The 18,191-nt window shown below is 42.6% G+C and overlaps 1 protein-coding gene across 1 annotated transcript in view; it reads left to right on the plus strand.

Annotated features, from left to right (window-relative positions):
- Positions 1-18,191, plus strand: part of LOC119165333 (neprilysin-1) — a 73,854-nt gene that overhangs the window by 39,428 nt on the left and 16,235 nt on the right. Inside the window, exons 14-18 of the mRNA XM_075870189.1 lie at positions 2,764-2,831; positions 4,597-4,727; positions 9,656-9,721; positions 10,769-10,864; positions 11,782-11,786. Of these exons, the coding sequence (XP_075726304.1) occupies positions 2,764-2,831; positions 4,597-4,727; positions 9,656-9,721; positions 10,769-10,864; positions 11,782-11,786 (366 nt within the window). The remainder of the gene's footprint in view (positions 1-2,763; positions 2,832-4,596; positions 4,728-9,655; positions 9,722-10,768; positions 10,865-11,781; positions 11,787-18,191) is intronic.

Consider the following 18,191-nt stretch of genomic DNA (forward strand, 5'->3'; position numbering starts at 1 on the left):
GGGAAGCTAGCGGGGGTAGAAACAGACTTACAGACACCATGTGTTACATTTTTGAATGAAGTGAAGGACTCTGTATAGACGGTAAGCTAGGGAAGCTTGGCCTATACAAGTATATAAATTCATTCACTTGCTCTATGATTTTGAATGGTAAGACAAAAAAATCGCCAAGCCTGCGTGGAAAACGCAGCACCGTCACAGCGGAAGTTGGAAGGGCGGTCTTTCAGAGCCTTTTTCAAACAGTCTATGGGTAGCTGCTTCAAGCACACTTGCAAGGTACCCCCTGCACCATTAATTATTGTGTAGTAGGCATGCGTTGATTATGCCATCCTTCGTCATTATTCGCAGAAGCGTGGTACCCGCTGCACACTCGCAAGAAGTTTTGTGCAATATCTTTATGCTGTGGTCAACGACGATACAGAATTATGCCACAAATTTTTGTATTCCCGAGAATCCCCCCACAGTGGGTACACTTCGCAGTTAGTAGGTGAATGAGATGAAGCTTTCGTAAAAGATTAGAACATCCGAGGACGACCCACTCGTTGCGCAATTCGCATTATGTGACACCTTGTTGTTCCTTTGCTGTTCTAGAACGCTTTATTACTCACATTAACACGATTCTTTTTCCGACATCAAACATGCCTAAGGCCAGTTCGCAAAGAAGTTCTAAACATCGGCGGGGCCCAGCAATGAAACTCAGGAATGGAGCAGAGAGGACCCGGGTTCGAATCTCATTGTGTCCTTGGTGTTTTTTTTTTCTTTTTGCTATAGTGGATACGGACACAGGCGGTGGTGGCGGCGGATAACTACGGCGCCACACGTGACCGCGTCGCGATGTAATAACAGCTTTGCTGTTAAGTAACGGATTTAAATTTTAGTGTTATGTAGTTCCCGTTCTAAAGTAACATAATAAATAGTTACTTCGCTGTACCGATGCAGGAGCAGCTTCTTGTACGGATCTGAAAATTTGGTCGAACAGAATTTCAGCCCTTTTTGACGGTTTACAAACACAGTGACACGAGCGGCGTTATTTTTCCCGCGAGAACGCTGTGAAGAATTATCAACTTACACATGGAAACTTATACAAGGACCAGTACTTATCGCTGGGAAAGAGAAAAAAGAAATGTAGTTTTTGTGTTACCTACAGAGGTCGGCAAAGCAATATGCCGCGTTTTGCTGCGTGTCTCATTTTACTCCACCCTATATATATTTATACACTGAGGGAGTTTATCATAGTTTAACACCGTAAGTTTCGCCCCATGTTACTGCTGAAACATTAAGCCCTGAGTTCAACGTACAAGTATTCGGACCTTGCATACGTTACGTTGCCATTGAAAGGCTGCGGCAGCCTGAAATGCTAATTATTGTTTTATATTTTATTACGCATTTGTGCTGACATAAAATTTGCGTTTTACGAAGTGCTAATCCCGTTAACGGTGTAATACACAATTTTCGACCCTTTTCAATTTTCCAGAAATTATCGCTGAGCCTTTACACCTCAAGCTCTGCTATGCTAGCGTGCACAGTCACTAAATTTATCCCCACAAGGGCCGAGACAGGGAATCTGGTGAAAAAAGAGGGCGGGGGGGGGGGGGGGGGCTAAAGGTTTTATAACAAAATATCATTTTAATTTGGGATCTGAAAGAACACATCGCCACGTCCTCTATATGGTTCATTTTAAAAAGGGACTTGACATCAGGTTTGTAAAAAAGCATATGACTAAAATGGGGGCGTCGATTCTGAATTAAGATTTTTTGTTCCACAGTAGTGTTTCTACTCACAACACATCTTCAGTCAACACCACTTGAATATCGAGCTGAAAACATTAGAAGTATGCTATCTTAGCACAGGTATTATTTTGCGTGATATACTTCATAGTAAGCTTAACAGGAAGCCTAATAAATGCATGTTTGCAATTCTTTCCTTCTAAGTAAAATAAATGTGAGTATGAATGTATGTGTGCTTATAGTAGCCTACGCTTTACGTTCACAAATTTAGACCTGCTACTACAATGTAAGTTATCTCTACTATAGTTCGATATAGACATGTCAAATAACTGACTGTAACAACTGTCCTACTTGCCTCGAATATTTGGTTTTGATCAGCGCTGATGTCAGCTAGAATCGCTGATAAAGTTTGCTGGCACGTTCAAGTTTACAACCAAAAACCAAAAACTCAAAGGTGTCTTTGTCTAGTAAAATATATAATCTTGAGCTCGGACAAATTTCTGGCTTCACAAATGAACGCATCTGATTACATGCACTGCCTGTAAAACGTGTATGCCTGCTAGCTGGGCTATTTTGACTAATGTTATTTAATACATGGCAAGCATACACATGGTATTTGTGCGTTTGTTACTCTTTCGACTACACGTTCAACTCATCTTGCGCAAAATCACTCGGACAACTTCTCTTTGAGTCTGGCAGCAGCGGCTATTTCAAGTCGGCACAAATGGGGGACGTCACCAAAGTTGCATAAGTTAACTAAATGAGTCGCCTATTCAAATACTTTTTAGTTTGGGCAGCAGTGACAGTAAGCACAGCTTATAATTCTGCTTAGTACGGAATCCACAATAGATAGATACATAAGGTAGCGATAATTATTTCTTGAACCTCTTAATTACAGGACTTTCATTCATGAGGAAAAATATCAACAAAAAGTTCTCGAAGACTAAATAAAACCATTGAGCAATCACCGCCCGTGTTGTATAACCTTTCCTTTTGCATAGTCACCTCAAAAACAATAATTTGTTCTTTTTTGTCCCAGGGTTTTAAACCTAGCGACAGCAGGACGGTCTATGGCCCACGAGATTACCCACGGCTTTGGCGATAAAGGTATAGAGATATACGGCATGCAAAATGTGTGGTAAACCTGACGCGTGAATCGGCGTCAGTACCTCATTAGAGTAAAACACTGAGGAGACAGAAGCTTAACCTGAAATGAGTATGCTACGCGTTGTGCGAAAAATAGCATAAATTTGAGGTGTCACACCCTGCACGCTGCGAAGGAAACTTCGGAAACTTCAGGCGACGTATGCCATGAGTTATGAAAGAAATGACGGAACTTTCAGGTGACTTATGCTAGATTCTGAGACAGAAACAGCGGGAACTTCAGATGACGTATACTACGCGCCATGAAAAATATGGTGGAAACCTCAGGCGATGCTTGCTACGCGATGTGAAAAAAAATGGCAGAATTTTAAGGTGACTTATCTCAAAGGGGAATCGTTGCGCACAATGGTTTATTTATGTGGCATTCGAAGCCACAGTCTAATTAAAAAAAGAACCTTTGCAGCATTGAAATAATAAAAAAATGAAAATGAATTTAGAGCTGCATCAATGATAGAACATCAGTACAGCTTACGCTTTGACACCATTTGATTTGCAGTTGAGTCTGAAAACTGGTCTGTAGTCATTGTTTTAGGAAAGTGTAGGTTCAACTTCAGTTATTCGTGGCTTAAGACACAAAATACCTCTGAAAGGAGGCCAGAGGGGTTTAAAATAGGTGGAAACCTTGCCATTACGTGTGCCGTAAGATGGCTCATGATGTCGTATGACGTAAGCGAATAAAGCTCACAAAATTAGCGAGTTTATGTATGTATGTATGTATGTATGTATGTATGTATGTATGTATGTATGTATGTATGTATGTATGTATGTATGTATGTATGTATGTATGTATGTATGTATGTATGTATGTATGTATGTATGTATGTATGTATGTATGTATGTATGTATGTATGTATGTATGTATGTATGTATGTATGTATGTATGTATGTATGTATGTATGTATGTATGTATGTAGTTATTCAAATCGCCTCACACACTTCTAAATCAAGGTTGTGTGAGCGGGGATTACGTATGTAAGAGAAATAATCACAGGAGCATGATAACCTCGTTATACAATGCTTGTTGACTGATGATATGTGGGGTGTAACGTCCCAAAGCCACCATGTCATTATGAGAGACGCCGCTGTGGAGGGCTCCGGAAATTTCGACCACCTGGGGTTCTTTAACGTGCACCCAAATCTGAGCACACGGGCCTACAACATTTCCGCCTCCATCGGAAACGCAGCCACCACAGCGGGGATTTGATCCCACGACCTGCGGGTCAGCAGCCGAGTACCTTAGCCACTATAGACCGCCGCGGTGGGGCTGCTTGCTGACTGTTAGTACGGAGCACGGTAAAGAATAATAAAAAAATCTAAAGAAGCACGAAAACATGCCTAAACGATTGGTTAATAACACACCAATCAAAAAGGATGCCCGTTGCTTCGGCGCTACAATTTTCTACATTTGGATTGATGACGTCATGCTAAAGAAGATCATTTCAGTGAGTAGTTGCTTGCGACAAAGTCGAGTATAGTTTGACGTAATGGCTGTAAATTCATAGCGAGATACGCCTATAAATAGTAATATTAGCTTTGTTCTTCTTTGAATTATGTTTTATATTTTTGTAATCTTTAGATTGGATTTGCGAATTAGTTACCTCAGTTTTGTGCAATAAATGGGCAGCTTACGATCATCGGAAACCTTGAGTTACATGGAAGTTTGCTAGCCGATTAGAACTTCCGGATTCAAGAGGTATCTCATTTTCAGGAAAGGAGTACAATGGCGATGGCAAACACGTGAACTGGTGGTCAGACTATGCGACGAGCAAGTTTAACGAGAAGAAGAATTGTTTCGTGGAACAGTATGGAAGCATCTTCGACCCCCTGACGAACAAGTCGGTGAGATTCCTTCACAAACCAGTGAAACACCTTCGTACGTATTCGGTAAAATGTCTTCGTCATTCGATGGGGGCCGCCATCGTAGGATCATACTTTCGTTCACCGTTGTGCCGTAATTTTGTTTTTATTTTAACGCGGAATGGGCAGTTGTTGCGAAAGATTATTTCGCGAATATTGCGTAAAAATAGCCCGTCTGTGAGGCCATGATGGGTGCACTGCAGATGCTTGTACGTACGCGACGAATATTGCGGAATTCATTAAAGCTCGGGAGGGTTATGTCACTGCAACCAAGGGGCGAAGCCAAGGGATCTTGGGGTGGTCGAAACCCTTGCCCCAAAAAGTTCGATTTTGCTTGCGCATACACTATAGACGCACAGATCCAAACGCATGCACGAACATACTAAAGTATGGTTGACCTCCGCACCTCAGAAAAAAATTTTTACTACGCCCATGCGTAGAAGTGAATGATAAAAAAAATTCAACAGCTATTTTTCTATACTCAATGCAGGACCATCTAAGTGTTTGCATGTCAATCTATGTGAGGTGCCTTTTTGTGAAAAACATTGTGGCTGCCTTTAAGTCATAATGTTAGCCTATGAGATAAATTGAATTAAGGGACATTATAGTATGTGAAATGTGCGGATACAGTTATCAGTCTTGTAAAACAGATTTTGTTGCGTTGATAGCGAACAAGCGTATAGATGAACGCTTACGTTGATCAAAGTGACGCAGCGAGCATGCATAAAGCTAATCACCAACAGAGAGCCACTTTATTGGCAAAATGGATGAGCCAATTTGTGGAAGCAGGATTGGGGAGAGATGGACGCCTGTTGAGATACGTGTAACCGTGAAATCAAAGGCGCGAAAAAGTGCCGCATCGAAAATGTGTCCTTAATTTATTACCATAATCCACCGCATTAATGAAATGTCTACCATCATGCACTCGGTGACTACTTTTTTTTGCACTGAATAGGAAAGCTACTGGTGTAGAGCATATGCACATGTAGCCCTACGCGAAGTCTTCCTATTATGCGATCATCTCGTAACGCTGTGCAAAGTGACGGGGGTACGCCATCAGAGTTTCATGTAGACGCAGACGCCGCTCAGCGTTCGAGGTACATGTAAAAAGGCGCGACTTTCTCGAAAGTTCGAAAACGCGAAGTCACAACGAATAAATTAAAGGAAATACGAATATCTTGCAGGTGTCAGCTGCGTCCTGCCTGAAATAGCTCTACGTAGAAAATAAAGGACGAACTGTTGAATTTCACGTTTCGCAAGTTCTGTAGACTGTCGCGCCTCTCTGCGGCCGCCAGCGTAATTTTTTAAAAGATTATCGCAGTAGTCGCGGGGCAGCACTGCTCATAGCATGTGCATGTACGTCTTGTCTGGTGTTGGACCTTCACTAGGACGTTTCTGTTGTAATTACCGGGCGCACAAAGGTCACTGCATGCCCAACTGGTCAAGAGCAGAGTCTGAGACACTGAGTGTGCTCCTCAGAAAAGTTATCAAGAAGGTCCTGGGCCTGCCCATACATACCAGCACCGAGCATGTACTTGAGCTTGGCATTCACAACACGCTCGAAGAAATAGCAGAAGCTCAAGAGAGAGCCCAGTTTGCAAGATTATACAACAACGTCGGGGAGAATGATCCTGTAGGAGCTGGGCCAACACCGAGTGGCAATTAGACGCAATTACAATGATGTCTCCGACAACATCAGAGAAAATATCATGGTATCTCCTATACCCTAAATATCCATCCAGAACACAACATCGGAAGAAGAGTAGCGAGGGCCAGGACTATACTTCGTAAAGTCTCAAACGAGGAACAAGGGGTCGTATTTGTTGACGCGGCTTCCTACGCCAATGAGAAAGCTTTTGTGACAGTGGTGGTTGATGGGGCTGCCCATGTCGTCAACTCAACGACGGTAAGGATGAAAGACCCAATCATTGCGGAACAGGTGGCCATCGCACTAGCACTGAAGATGGATAACATTGTAGTCGTCTACAGTGATTCCATGGCAGCACAACGGGCCTTCGCAAAGAGGATGGTCGCAGAACAAACGCTGATAATACTACATGGCAAGAACATAACGCATCATCTTCTAAAATGGTTCCCAGCTCACCTTGGACAAATCAACGACTCCCCTGCCAATATCAATGAAGCAGCACACGAGGCGACGCGAGATCTCTTCAACCGTGCCTCTCTGGGGATTCGTTCTACCGGTGGAGGGGATAACCGGAAAATTCTTACAACATATAACGAGCTTACTAATCATTTCTACCAGTCTAGAAGGATTTCCCCTCCACCTCACAAAAAAAATGGCAGCATATCCACGGAGTGAATGATGGGGAGTGGGGCGAAGCATTCGTCCGTCCATTCGTTCTTGCTTCCGTCCATTCCTGCGTACGTCTGTGTAACCGTCCATGCGTCCATCCAACCATCCGTGCGTGCGTCTGTTCGTGCGTCCATCCCTGCGTTCGTCCATGCATCCGCGCCTGCGTCCGTTCATGCGTCCATCCATGCATGTGTCTGTGTGTCCGTTCGTCCATCTATTCAGCACTCCAAGTACCACCATCTCGCATCTTTTCATCTTATATTCTCCATATAGAAGCACCGCCATCCAGCAGACATTTCAAGGACTAAACGGGAGGTGGCCCATGCACACTTTCTTATGGCTTGCGCTTTGGGTTTACTCCCCACCTTTAACCACCTCGAGTTCATGGTATATACTAGTTCACTGTATTCATGGCTAAGCGGCCCAACGCTCGCTAAACCTTTCTAAAACCAAGGAGGTTACACCCAGCGAGTATAACGTAGCAACCCTTTCTTGTCAGATCGTGCTCAATGTACATTTCAATAGCTGCTAATGGGGATCGCAGCGTGCGCGTTACCTAAAGGCCGAATGCTCCTGTCTCTCATTCCCCCTTAGCAGCCACTAACATGTGCATTGAGCACTATCTTTTATTGTTCAACAACGCACAGAAGAAATCTCTCACCGGAACCACCTTGGAGGTCAAAATCGTAAGGACCGCTATTTCGGGTATGTGCAACTAGTGGTTCCGTTCTACGAGGGACGCACAAGCCACGCCTTAAGGAGCTTAAGGAGTCGTGAAATATAGATGTGCCGAAGTGTATGTGCCCTGTTACTGGAATGGTATGAAGCCTTTGTGTTCTGTACATGCTGTAAATAAACTTTTTCTAAACAAGGAGCTTCGCCCCTAAAATCTAACTCCGCCCTAAGCACTTACATTAAGGCTTTTGCAAATGCGCGTGTACCCTACTTTGAAAATGTTACACATCATGTACCCTGACCTATACCCAAGTAAACTTTGCCCACATTGTGGGGAAATAGCTTCATTAGAACATATGGTCTGGCAGTGTACCGAATTCATTCATTTATCGAACATCACCTCTGCCATATGGGAGGCGGCAATCCGCAGCTCGTCCTTGGCAGATCAGCTCTGGGCTGTCCACCAAGCCCGCAAGGCGGTTGAGGAGCTTGGCATATCAGTCCCCACGTGGGAGCTGCCCGCAACACAGTGATCTGTGTATTGGAGGACCAAATAAAAGTTTATCCAATCCAAAGGTCACTGCAACCATCGCAAACTCTCCGTTTGCGAAAAGGGTGTGCTTTTCAAACACAGCGAAGTAACAACTGAGATGCTTATTCGCGTTCATCTGTACTGTGAGTATGCTTCGTGCGTCATTTGTGCCTGAGAAACGCCGGGCACGTTTCGATCTGCTTGCCATTCGGTGCGTGACCTTCATATTCGTTGCTATCGCGTTCATTGCGTCACCTTTGCGGCAAACCTGTGGCTTTTTTAAAACCGCGTCAAAAATATCGGCATTGCGATAACTTAGTGAAATCTTACATCGGTAAGTATCCGCTCAAAACCGAGGACAAAAGAGGAAATACTGAATGTTATAACATTATTTGGGGTTTTGCGTGACAAAACACGTACTGATCGTGAGGCACGCCTTTAGTGGAGGTCAGCGTGCTCCGACACCGCACACCACAACAAATTATGTGTTTGGCATTCAGGACCTCTTCGCCTTCAGCGAGGCATCGTATCCGAGTGTTTGAAGCGTCTAGATGGCGCATAATACTTTACTGCAAAAAAAAAAAAAAGTAAAGCTATTGCGTACGTTAAACACTGCAGTGCAGGCCACACATGTGCTCAGCGACTCCGATACTCTCTGTGGGCGTTATATTGAAGCATTCTGTGCGCTCCTAATGGCGACAAAACTTGCAAATTCACTGGTTGTGAGATGCACACGATTTGGTTCTCTATCATTCGCTGCAATGCGAACATGATTTATGTGTTGTGAGTGATGTGCCCCTTCTGAGCAAGGGCGAAACCTTTTCCTCTATGTCTGCATGGTTGACTACATGAAATATGGGTAATTGCATGAGCACAAGGTTGTGGCAAGCATCTTCTCCTGCGCATAGGCTTGTGATGTGCAGGTTTTGCTGCAAACTACGATGCTTTTTTGATAAACCAGAAGCGTGGCCAAGGGCATGCAGATGCATAGGTTTCAATATTGCTGAGAGGTGTGGAGGAAACAGCTTGAGACGGATTAACTGTGAGTTTATTTAAGCACACATAAAAACTCATGGTATCGTCACCATGTCGACAACGATATATACTGTTTAATAAGGAAACATTTCATTTTAAAGATATAATAGGGCAACGTATGAAGGACAAAAATAATGTATTTTCATTACAGGATTTCGTGAATTGTAAACTGCTTCCCAAGGAAATATCCGCTGTACAAAAAAGTGACATGCTGTCGGGTTGTTTATGTATTTAACGTTAACGCAAAAATCGTTGGCATATGGTTGGAGCTGAGAATTCAGGAACCTTTATTTCTGAGCTTAGACTTCTCATTCATTCAAGTCAAGAAAAATAAAAACTCACAATCCGCAGGTTGACGGAAACAGAACTTTGGAAGAAAATATAGCTGACAATGGTGGCATGCGTGTGGCGTACCAAGTGAGTAGCCATTTCTTTTTCGTCACTTTTTTTTTACATTTATGCGAATTTTGTTACTAACACAAATACAAAGAAATATTAAACGCCCCAAATGGCATCTATATTTAGATGTAGGGGTGCTGTCTCATACGCTGAAGATTTTTCTGCCCATACGGGATATAAGGAAGTTATTACATGCGTAGGACTGGTCATGAAGTGCGGTATAAGATTATGTGCAGTCATGAATTATGGAAGCATACAATAAAGAGGATTGCGCCAGCCAGAGCTAAAGGCCTGAATCGAAATGTTAATGAATAAAATATCCAATCTATCAATCAATCAAAATTCAACCAATCAATCAATACTTTAAAACATAAGGTTCCTACAATGCATGCGCGTTGACCCATACCTTAAAACAGCTTAATTAATCCTAGGCCTGCGATTTCATTGAATGTAACAATTCACCAAAACCACTTGTGTCTTTGGCCAGCTGAACAGAAGCTCTATGACAAGTATGGGACAGGGAGTCACCGATTCTCTTCGTTCTTTCTTCTCAATTTCTTCATTCTTGCTCCTCGTACTAGTCAGTTGAACACTATTGAAATAGCATTACTATTTTCCATTGATCGCGATCCCAGCACTGTTATTCGTTCACAAAATGTCTCGTACTAAAGCACACCGCGTCACTGGCACGCTTTTGCAGTGCATGCTAAGAGTTCATCTATCTATCTATCTATCTATCTATCTATCTATCTATCTATCTATCTATCTATCTATCTATCTATCTATCTATCTATCTATCTATCTATCTATCTATCTATCTATCTATCTATCTATCTATCTATCTATCTATCTATCTATCTATCTATCTATCTATCTATCTATCTATCTATCTATCTATCTATCTATCTATCTATCTATCTATCTATCTATCTATCTATCTATCTATCTATCTATCTATCTATCTATCTATCTATCTATCTATCTATCTATCTATCTATCTTTAGTCATGTGCCCTTTGACGGAGCCTCATTTATTCTTTGTCTTCCACACTGGTGTTGCTTTCAGGCCTACTTAAGAGTTACGGAAGACAAGCCAGAAGTGACGCTACCGGGTCTCGAGAAGTTCACGCAAGACCAGCTATTCTTTTTGTCGTTTGCAACAGTGAGTCTGAATTAAGATGTGCGAAACGCTACGTCATTACGAACTGCTTGCATCGGGCTGGTGTTGAAGCATGCCCCTATTTGTCACTGCAACATATGCTTGCTGGATTGGCTCATAATCAATCTTACCCGGCAACCTTGGCAATCCTAGGCCCCTGCTAACACTACATTTATTCTCTTGAACCTATAAAGCAGTGCAGTCACCGAGTTGCTGCTAGTATATCAGTGTTCATAAATGATTTTTCTTCGCTGGACTGTACACCCGTGCTTCCGTGCCATGAATGGGTTGAGATGGTGCCAGCATCTCACTATTTTAGATGTTTTTTGCCGTCACTGAGATAACCTTAAACGTTACTCATGTAAACGAGGCTCATAAACACCTACTGGTCGACCGTAAAACACGCCCTGCTAGAGTAATCGCTAAACATCAGGTGGAGGGAACGAACGTGGTGGTTACAATATCTGACAAGGAATACAAGTGCCTCGACAAATACTTTATGCTGCATGCGTTCATACAGTGGCGCGCTCCTCTTGATCCCAAAGCGCACGGTTTGCGAGGACACCGTAATATCCTCACTGATGTGCACTTAATACGTAGCATGACTGCAACACTGACGCCGAATTTCTGTTTATTATTTTGCCCCATGATTGTTATCGGAATAAAACAGAAACAACTTTGCCCTCCCATGTTTACGTACAAGTGCATCTTTTAATCGTCACGCAACATATAAGAGGTGTTTTTTAGGATGTCAATAAAATACGTATTCTTGTGAACTATGCAGAAAAAAAAAGCTTTGGTAAGCATTTCTTGCCTTAGCACGGGTTAAATTCTTTTATCCTGATATTTTTCACAAGCTCGCGAACGGACTTTGCCATGGCATTTACCCGTACATGACATTTGTGTTTCTGATCACGCAGGCATGGTGCGTAAGAGAAGATGTTAAATTGTTGCGTCCCGGAGATACACATGCTCGCACCAGATTCAGGTTAGAGCTCTTATTTCATTGAGTGTCATCGAGCGCCAATAGAGTGACTTCGAGCACAAATAGAATATGCTTCTGTCATGTTTTCCGTGTCTGCTGCCCCGCCGTGGGCGTGGCTAAGGTACTCGGCTGCTGACCCGCAGGTTGTGGGATCGAATCCCAGATGCAGCGGCTGCAATTTCGATGGAGGCGAAAATGCTGTAGGCCCATGTGTTCAGATTTGGGTGCACGCTGAAGAACCCCAGGTGGTCGAAATTTCCGAAGCCCTCCACTACGGCATCTCTCATAATCATATGGTGGTATTTGTACGTTAAACACAGATATCAACTATTCAATTATCGTGTCTGCTGTCGATATGCCACGCGATGTCGCTATGCTTGTACGCTTTCGGGCTAACACTAGATAGCTTCAATATTCAAAGAACACCTAGGAAAAAGTGCGAACGCTGTTATGTTGCGTTATACCTAACTACTTTCTGCACTGACCATGCACTGACATGCTGCATTTGAAAACGCCTTAATCGGTAAGCATCAAGAGTGAGAATTATAGTTGCGTAAATTAGGAACTAGTGTTACTCTTTGACTTGGCAGTGAAGATGATAAAAGCTTAGTAACTGTAATAAATAAGCATGGCGTAACTATGGTCAGGATAATTTTGTTTACTTTTATGTAAGAACACTGATAGTTGGAACCAAAGCTTGTAACAACCAACACGTTTTGTAGTTTTAGTACTGAAAAAAAAACAACAACAACCCAAGTTGAAGAAATACAGAGAGAGAAATAAAATGCAGGAAACACAGGGAGGTTAACGTGATTGTGTTTTCTCCCCATCATACACGCGAACGTAACTCACTGCTCGTCTTTATGTGTTTCTTGGGTTTTTTTCTTAGGCGCATGTATTTGATTTTCGCGTTTTGTTGAATTTCCGATAATAAGTTCAATTATGTTCTATTCCAGAGTAAATGTACCCCTGCAGAACATGGAAGAATTCGCTTCCGCTTTCCACTGCCCGCGAGGTTCAACAATGCGACTTTCGGACGGGGACCGATGCATAATGTGGTGACGTCTGAAACATGCGAATCCTCGCATATAGAATAAAAAAAATGCTCTTCTTTGGACTGTCCTCTCTTTTCATACGCTTTCGCTATTGTCGTTCTTCTCTGAGCATAGTACTGTACCCAATGCAGGGCCCAGTAGCTGGTAAACGTTTTCATTCTCTTTTACAGCATCAGTCGTAGCTGTTATAATAAATATTGTTACGTAAAAATGACACGAGGCGTGTCTATTTAGAATATATATTGAAACTGATGCGTATAGCCTCGACTAAGATGGAGGACAGCACGCACAACCGACAGACCACTCCCTCGTCGTCTTCTGACTCCTGATATGTCAGCTACGTAGCAATATGTTCATTTTTAGTCGTTATTGAATAAACATTAGAATCTAGCATAACTGAGAAAGATAATCTCTTAACCATTATGGCTAATTTCTCAGTGTTAAAGAAAAGTCACCCCAAGCTGTATACAAAAGTAGTGAACCCCCCCCCCCCAAAAAAAAATGACAGGTTCAGTTAATTTAGGGTCCAGCTTTTGATGAAGTGGTACCACTATTTCTTTCCTCAATATTGTGGACCGGTAGCAAATTCGAAAGAAGCGATCAATCATTTTCTGCTGACTTTAGATGAGGCTCAGAGGGGAAGTCACTAAAGCTGACTGATGCGAGCAAAATTTGAAGTTTTTAACGTGGCGACAAAACTTAACTTGCCGCTCTTGTGCATGCAAGAAGATTGAAGCCTATGGGAGGAAGAATGGCACCCACTATTCTTGTAGATTGCCAGTCAGCCTGTGCGAAGAATCATTTATCGGTGGCTTCGAAAGCGCCTCAAAGAAATGTCTAACATGCTGTTATCGAGTGCATTAATCGTGACAGACTGTACGGTTGGCAGCCATTTTTTTTCTAAGTTCACCAAACCTTGTTGATTCAGGTCCAGTAACATGGCTTGGCGAGTTAGGTGAGAGTAATGGAAACATGAAACCAGCAAAAAATCTCACAACACAATGAAGAACAGCAAGAACACACGACAAGTGCTCAGAAAGTGTGCTATTTCAGTAGTATACAAAATTTTCTTTTCATGCAACCTCGTTTGTACCGGCCAGATGGATTGATGCCGCGTGAACACCACTATCTTTTCCCCACAAGCACTGGTGCAAACCTGCCTCTGTATTGAGAAATTGCGACTGTGCTCCAGATACCAATCAAAGATCGCAATTGGCAAAGATAGAAACAAGAAAGAACGTAAAATCTGAGAGGCCTTTGAAATCAAGAAGCAGGGAAAAGTGCCGTGAGTGAGCGGATCTTCAGCTTTCCTCATCGAGAAAGAATTAGTGTTTTAGACAGCAGGTAAGCTGCGCGTTCAATTTCATCGTTCTTTCACACGTTTCATGCTCTGTACGGTTAGGTGCATAAGTTTGACCTCGTGCTGCTGATTCATGTGTTGGGGTGTGAGCAGTTTTTGAATAAATGCGATCAGTTAAAAGTCCAGAGCTCGTCTTGTGCGCTTGTTTTTCTTCGCTGTCTTTGTGTGGGTTTTCGGTAGTTTCGTCTTCCTATTGCTTGAAAGAGAGAGAGAAGCTCTTTAGTGTAGAAAAAACTGACATTTTTACCGGCGTCTATATATCGCTGGCATGCTACTCTGTATAGAGATTGGTAAGTGGACTGATAGATTTCATTAGAGAGAAAAAAAATATGAAAGAAAAAGCATCGACCGAGTGAACTTGATTTGTCAGCTATTTACAACTAGAGCATAAGGTAACTAAACGCTTTTCTTTATGAGATGTTGTATCATTAGAGCCTTCCAACAAGATCAATTTTGGATTAGCAATTGATCAATGACAATATGACCCGATCATATTTGGAAGGTCCGCGAATGGAGCCTAATACGTAGCGCAAAGTATGTGGAACAAGCATAAGAGTTGGAATCAACAACCTGTAACTTTTGATATCGCCTGTATCTATCACAAGGCTACAGGTACTGGACGCAGCTAACGTTTCAATGGATACCTCGCCGTGCTGGTATTTCGGAAAACAAAAAGCTGATGAAGCTGCCCGAAGTGAACTACAATTCAGAATTTCAAAAAGTTAATTAGAGCGCGAAAACTTGACACAATCACTCACACACGCACACACCCATGCATCAAACACACAGCGCTCACTTCCAACAGCTCACTACCAGTGTGGCCCAAGGTATTATCGCCAATCACTGTTATGGCGGTGACACGAAGCGAGTCAACAATGCTATTCATACCAAAGCTCTCCCACTAACGCTTATATTGATACCTTCTTAAGTGATTCAGCAGTTTAAGACGAAAGCTTTAGAGGCACCATCAAAAGCAAAAATTGAGCGCCGGTGGCTTCAATACGAGAGATGCAAGAGGTTTTTAATCAAATGACGTAACCCTACTACATAATCATGGCATCACAGATCGGGAAATTAAAAACACCATCATGACGTCATCACATGAAGTTATCGCTAGGTCTTAGATGGGCCGATCACGGAGACAGTGCAAAGACATGTGAGGCTGGATGGATGGATGGATGGATTGATATTGCTGTACCCTTTAAATCGGGCGCTGACTAACGCCACCAAGCCGTATTACTTAGTGAACCAAAAGCTAGATTTATTTATTTTTCCTCTAAATAGTGAAGTTGAGGACTCGTACTTTGCAGTGAAGGGTTAAATTTTCACTCGTACCTTGACTTTAGCCACCAATCAGATAACCTCGTTCTAGTTATTTCTACCCGCTTAAAGTCTACTTTGCCCTCCCTGTCCCTAAACCCCAGTGCTTTGAAAAACTCTGCGTCATCATTCTGAACTATAAGGTCAAGCCCTTTACAAAACATTATCAAGTATTCGGCAGTTTCCTCTTCCTCTCCACATGCACTGCATACCGTGTCTACCCCTTCATATTTGGCCCGATATGTCTTGGTTTGCAATACTCCCGTCCTGGCCTCAAACAGTAGAGAACAACCCTGAGTATTATCATAGATCCTTTCCTTGGCAATTTCCTGCTTAAAAGTTCAATAGATCTCTAGTGCGGACTTCTTAATCATGCCGATTCTCCACATATTGGCCTCAGCTTCCTTCACTTTCTTCTTAACCGACAGTTCTTTTTGGTTTGGCCACCTGCTGTTTTCTAAGTACTTACCAGTCAATTTTCTGGTTTGCTTCCTCCATTTGGTATCGACGTTCTTCATGTACAAGTAGCTGAATACCTTCCTAGCCCAACGCTTCTCCCCCATTTCTCTCAATCGCTTCTCAAATTTTATTTTGCTGCTAGCTTCCGTGCCCTATAATGATGTCCATCTCATATCACCTTGTACTCCCTGATTTGGTGTATTCCCGTGAGCTCCTAAGGCAAGCCTACCTATTCCACGTTACTTAATTTCTAATCTTGCTTGAACTTGTAATCTCATGCACAAGATCGCAATGCCGAACGTCAGACCAGGAACCATGACCCTTTTCCATATTCCTCTCACAACCTCATACCCATCGTAATTCCACAATGCCCTGTTTTTCATCACCGCTGCATTTCTGTTACCTTTAGTCGTCATGTATATTTCGTGTTCCCTTAGGCACTCGGCCCCATTGCTTATCCATATGCCCAGATATTTGTATTTATCTCTCATCTCTAGCGTAAACTCCTGTATTCTAAGCTCACTACCTTCATTATCATTAAAAATCATAACTGCTGATTTTTCCTTACTGAATCTGAAATCTAACCTATCTCCCTCATTACCGCAGATGTCCATCAATCTCTGCAAATCTTTCTTGTTATCGGCCATTAGCACTATATCATCTGCGTACATCAATGCTGATAGTGCCTGTTCAATGAGTTTTCCTTGTTTGACGAGAGAGAAGTTGAAGCCTAGTCCACTTCCCTATAATTTGGCCGCTAATCCTTGTAGGTACATCATAAATAACAAGGGTGACAGAGGAAACCCCTGTCTAAGCCCCCGTTTTACTTCTGTAGGCTTGGATACCTGTTTTTCCCACTTTATAACTGCCTTGTTACCTTTATAGATATCCTTTATTAGGTTAGTGACTCCATTTCCACACCTAATGTGTCCAGTATTCCCCATAAGTCCTCTTAAACAACGCTATCGTATACTCCCTTGATATCCAAAAATGCTAGCCACAGGGGCCTGTGTTCCTTTTCTGCTATCTCAATTTACTGCGTCAGTGATAATAAATTGTCTTCCAACCTCATGTGTTTCCGAAACCCATTCTGCAGTTCCCCCAGCACCCCCTCATCCTCTATCCATGCCTGCAATCTTTCCTTTATAAACTGCATCACCAGCCTGTAGACCTCTGATGTCACTGTTATAGGACGGTAGTTGTTTATGTCCGCTTTGTCCCCCTTTCATTTATACATCATGCTCATCCTGCTAAGTTTCCATCCTTCGGGGACTTCACCATCGATTATTATTTTGCTCACTGCATCTCTCAAAGCCTGCTTAGACTTCGAACCTAATGTCTTTATCAGCATAATCAGAATGCAATTTGGGCCTGTTGATGTACTACTAGGAACCCTCTTCTCAGCCCTTTCCCACTCTCGTTGTTAAAATCGAGCCATTGCGTCACTTGATTCATCTTTGTCTATTGCGGTGCACAAAGCACTTCTTTGTTGAAATTTTTCTGTGACCCTTGTTCTTATATATTCAATAGCTTCGTCACATTCTAGCCTAGCACCTTGAGCTGTAGTTATAAACCTCTGCTCTACGCTCGTCTCATTTCTTAGGGAGTTCAGATAGTTCCAAAATTTCGCTGCTTCCTTTATATCTTTTTTATGTACTTCTGCCAGCCACTGAGCTCCCTTTCTTCTAATCTTTTCATTGATCCGAAGGGATGCATCCCTTCAACAGCTTAGAAAGATTTCCCATTTTCTTTCAACATCATCTGTCGCTTCACCCCGCTGCTTAGCACGTCTGTGTTCTCTAGAGGCTTCCTGACGTTTTGCTATGGCTTTCTTAACTTCCTCATCCCACCAACTTTTGGGTTTGTGTCCTTTTCCGGGGTGACTTGTCCAGCGCCTTAGCAAGCTCTAGCTCAAACAGTCTAATTAGATTCGTGTATGTCCACACTCTTTTATTATCATCAGTGATTACTTTCTCAATTTGTTTAGTAGCTATTTCTATTTGTCTTTCTGAATAAAAATTTTCCTGTAGTTGCTGATCTTGTCTCCTTCCTAGTATCACTGCTCTTCCAAAACTTAGCTTGATACGTTTGTGATCACTACCTAGACTTCTGGAGCCACCTCGCAGAGGCGCAGAAAGCTTACAGCACCCC

This window comes from Rhipicephalus microplus, chromosome 8 (assembly GCF_043290135.1).
Source record: "Rhipicephalus microplus isolate Deutch F79 chromosome 8, USDA_Rmic, whole genome shotgun sequence".
NCBI lineage: Eukaryota > Metazoa > Arthropoda > Arachnida > Ixodida > Ixodidae > Rhipicephalus > Rhipicephalus microplus.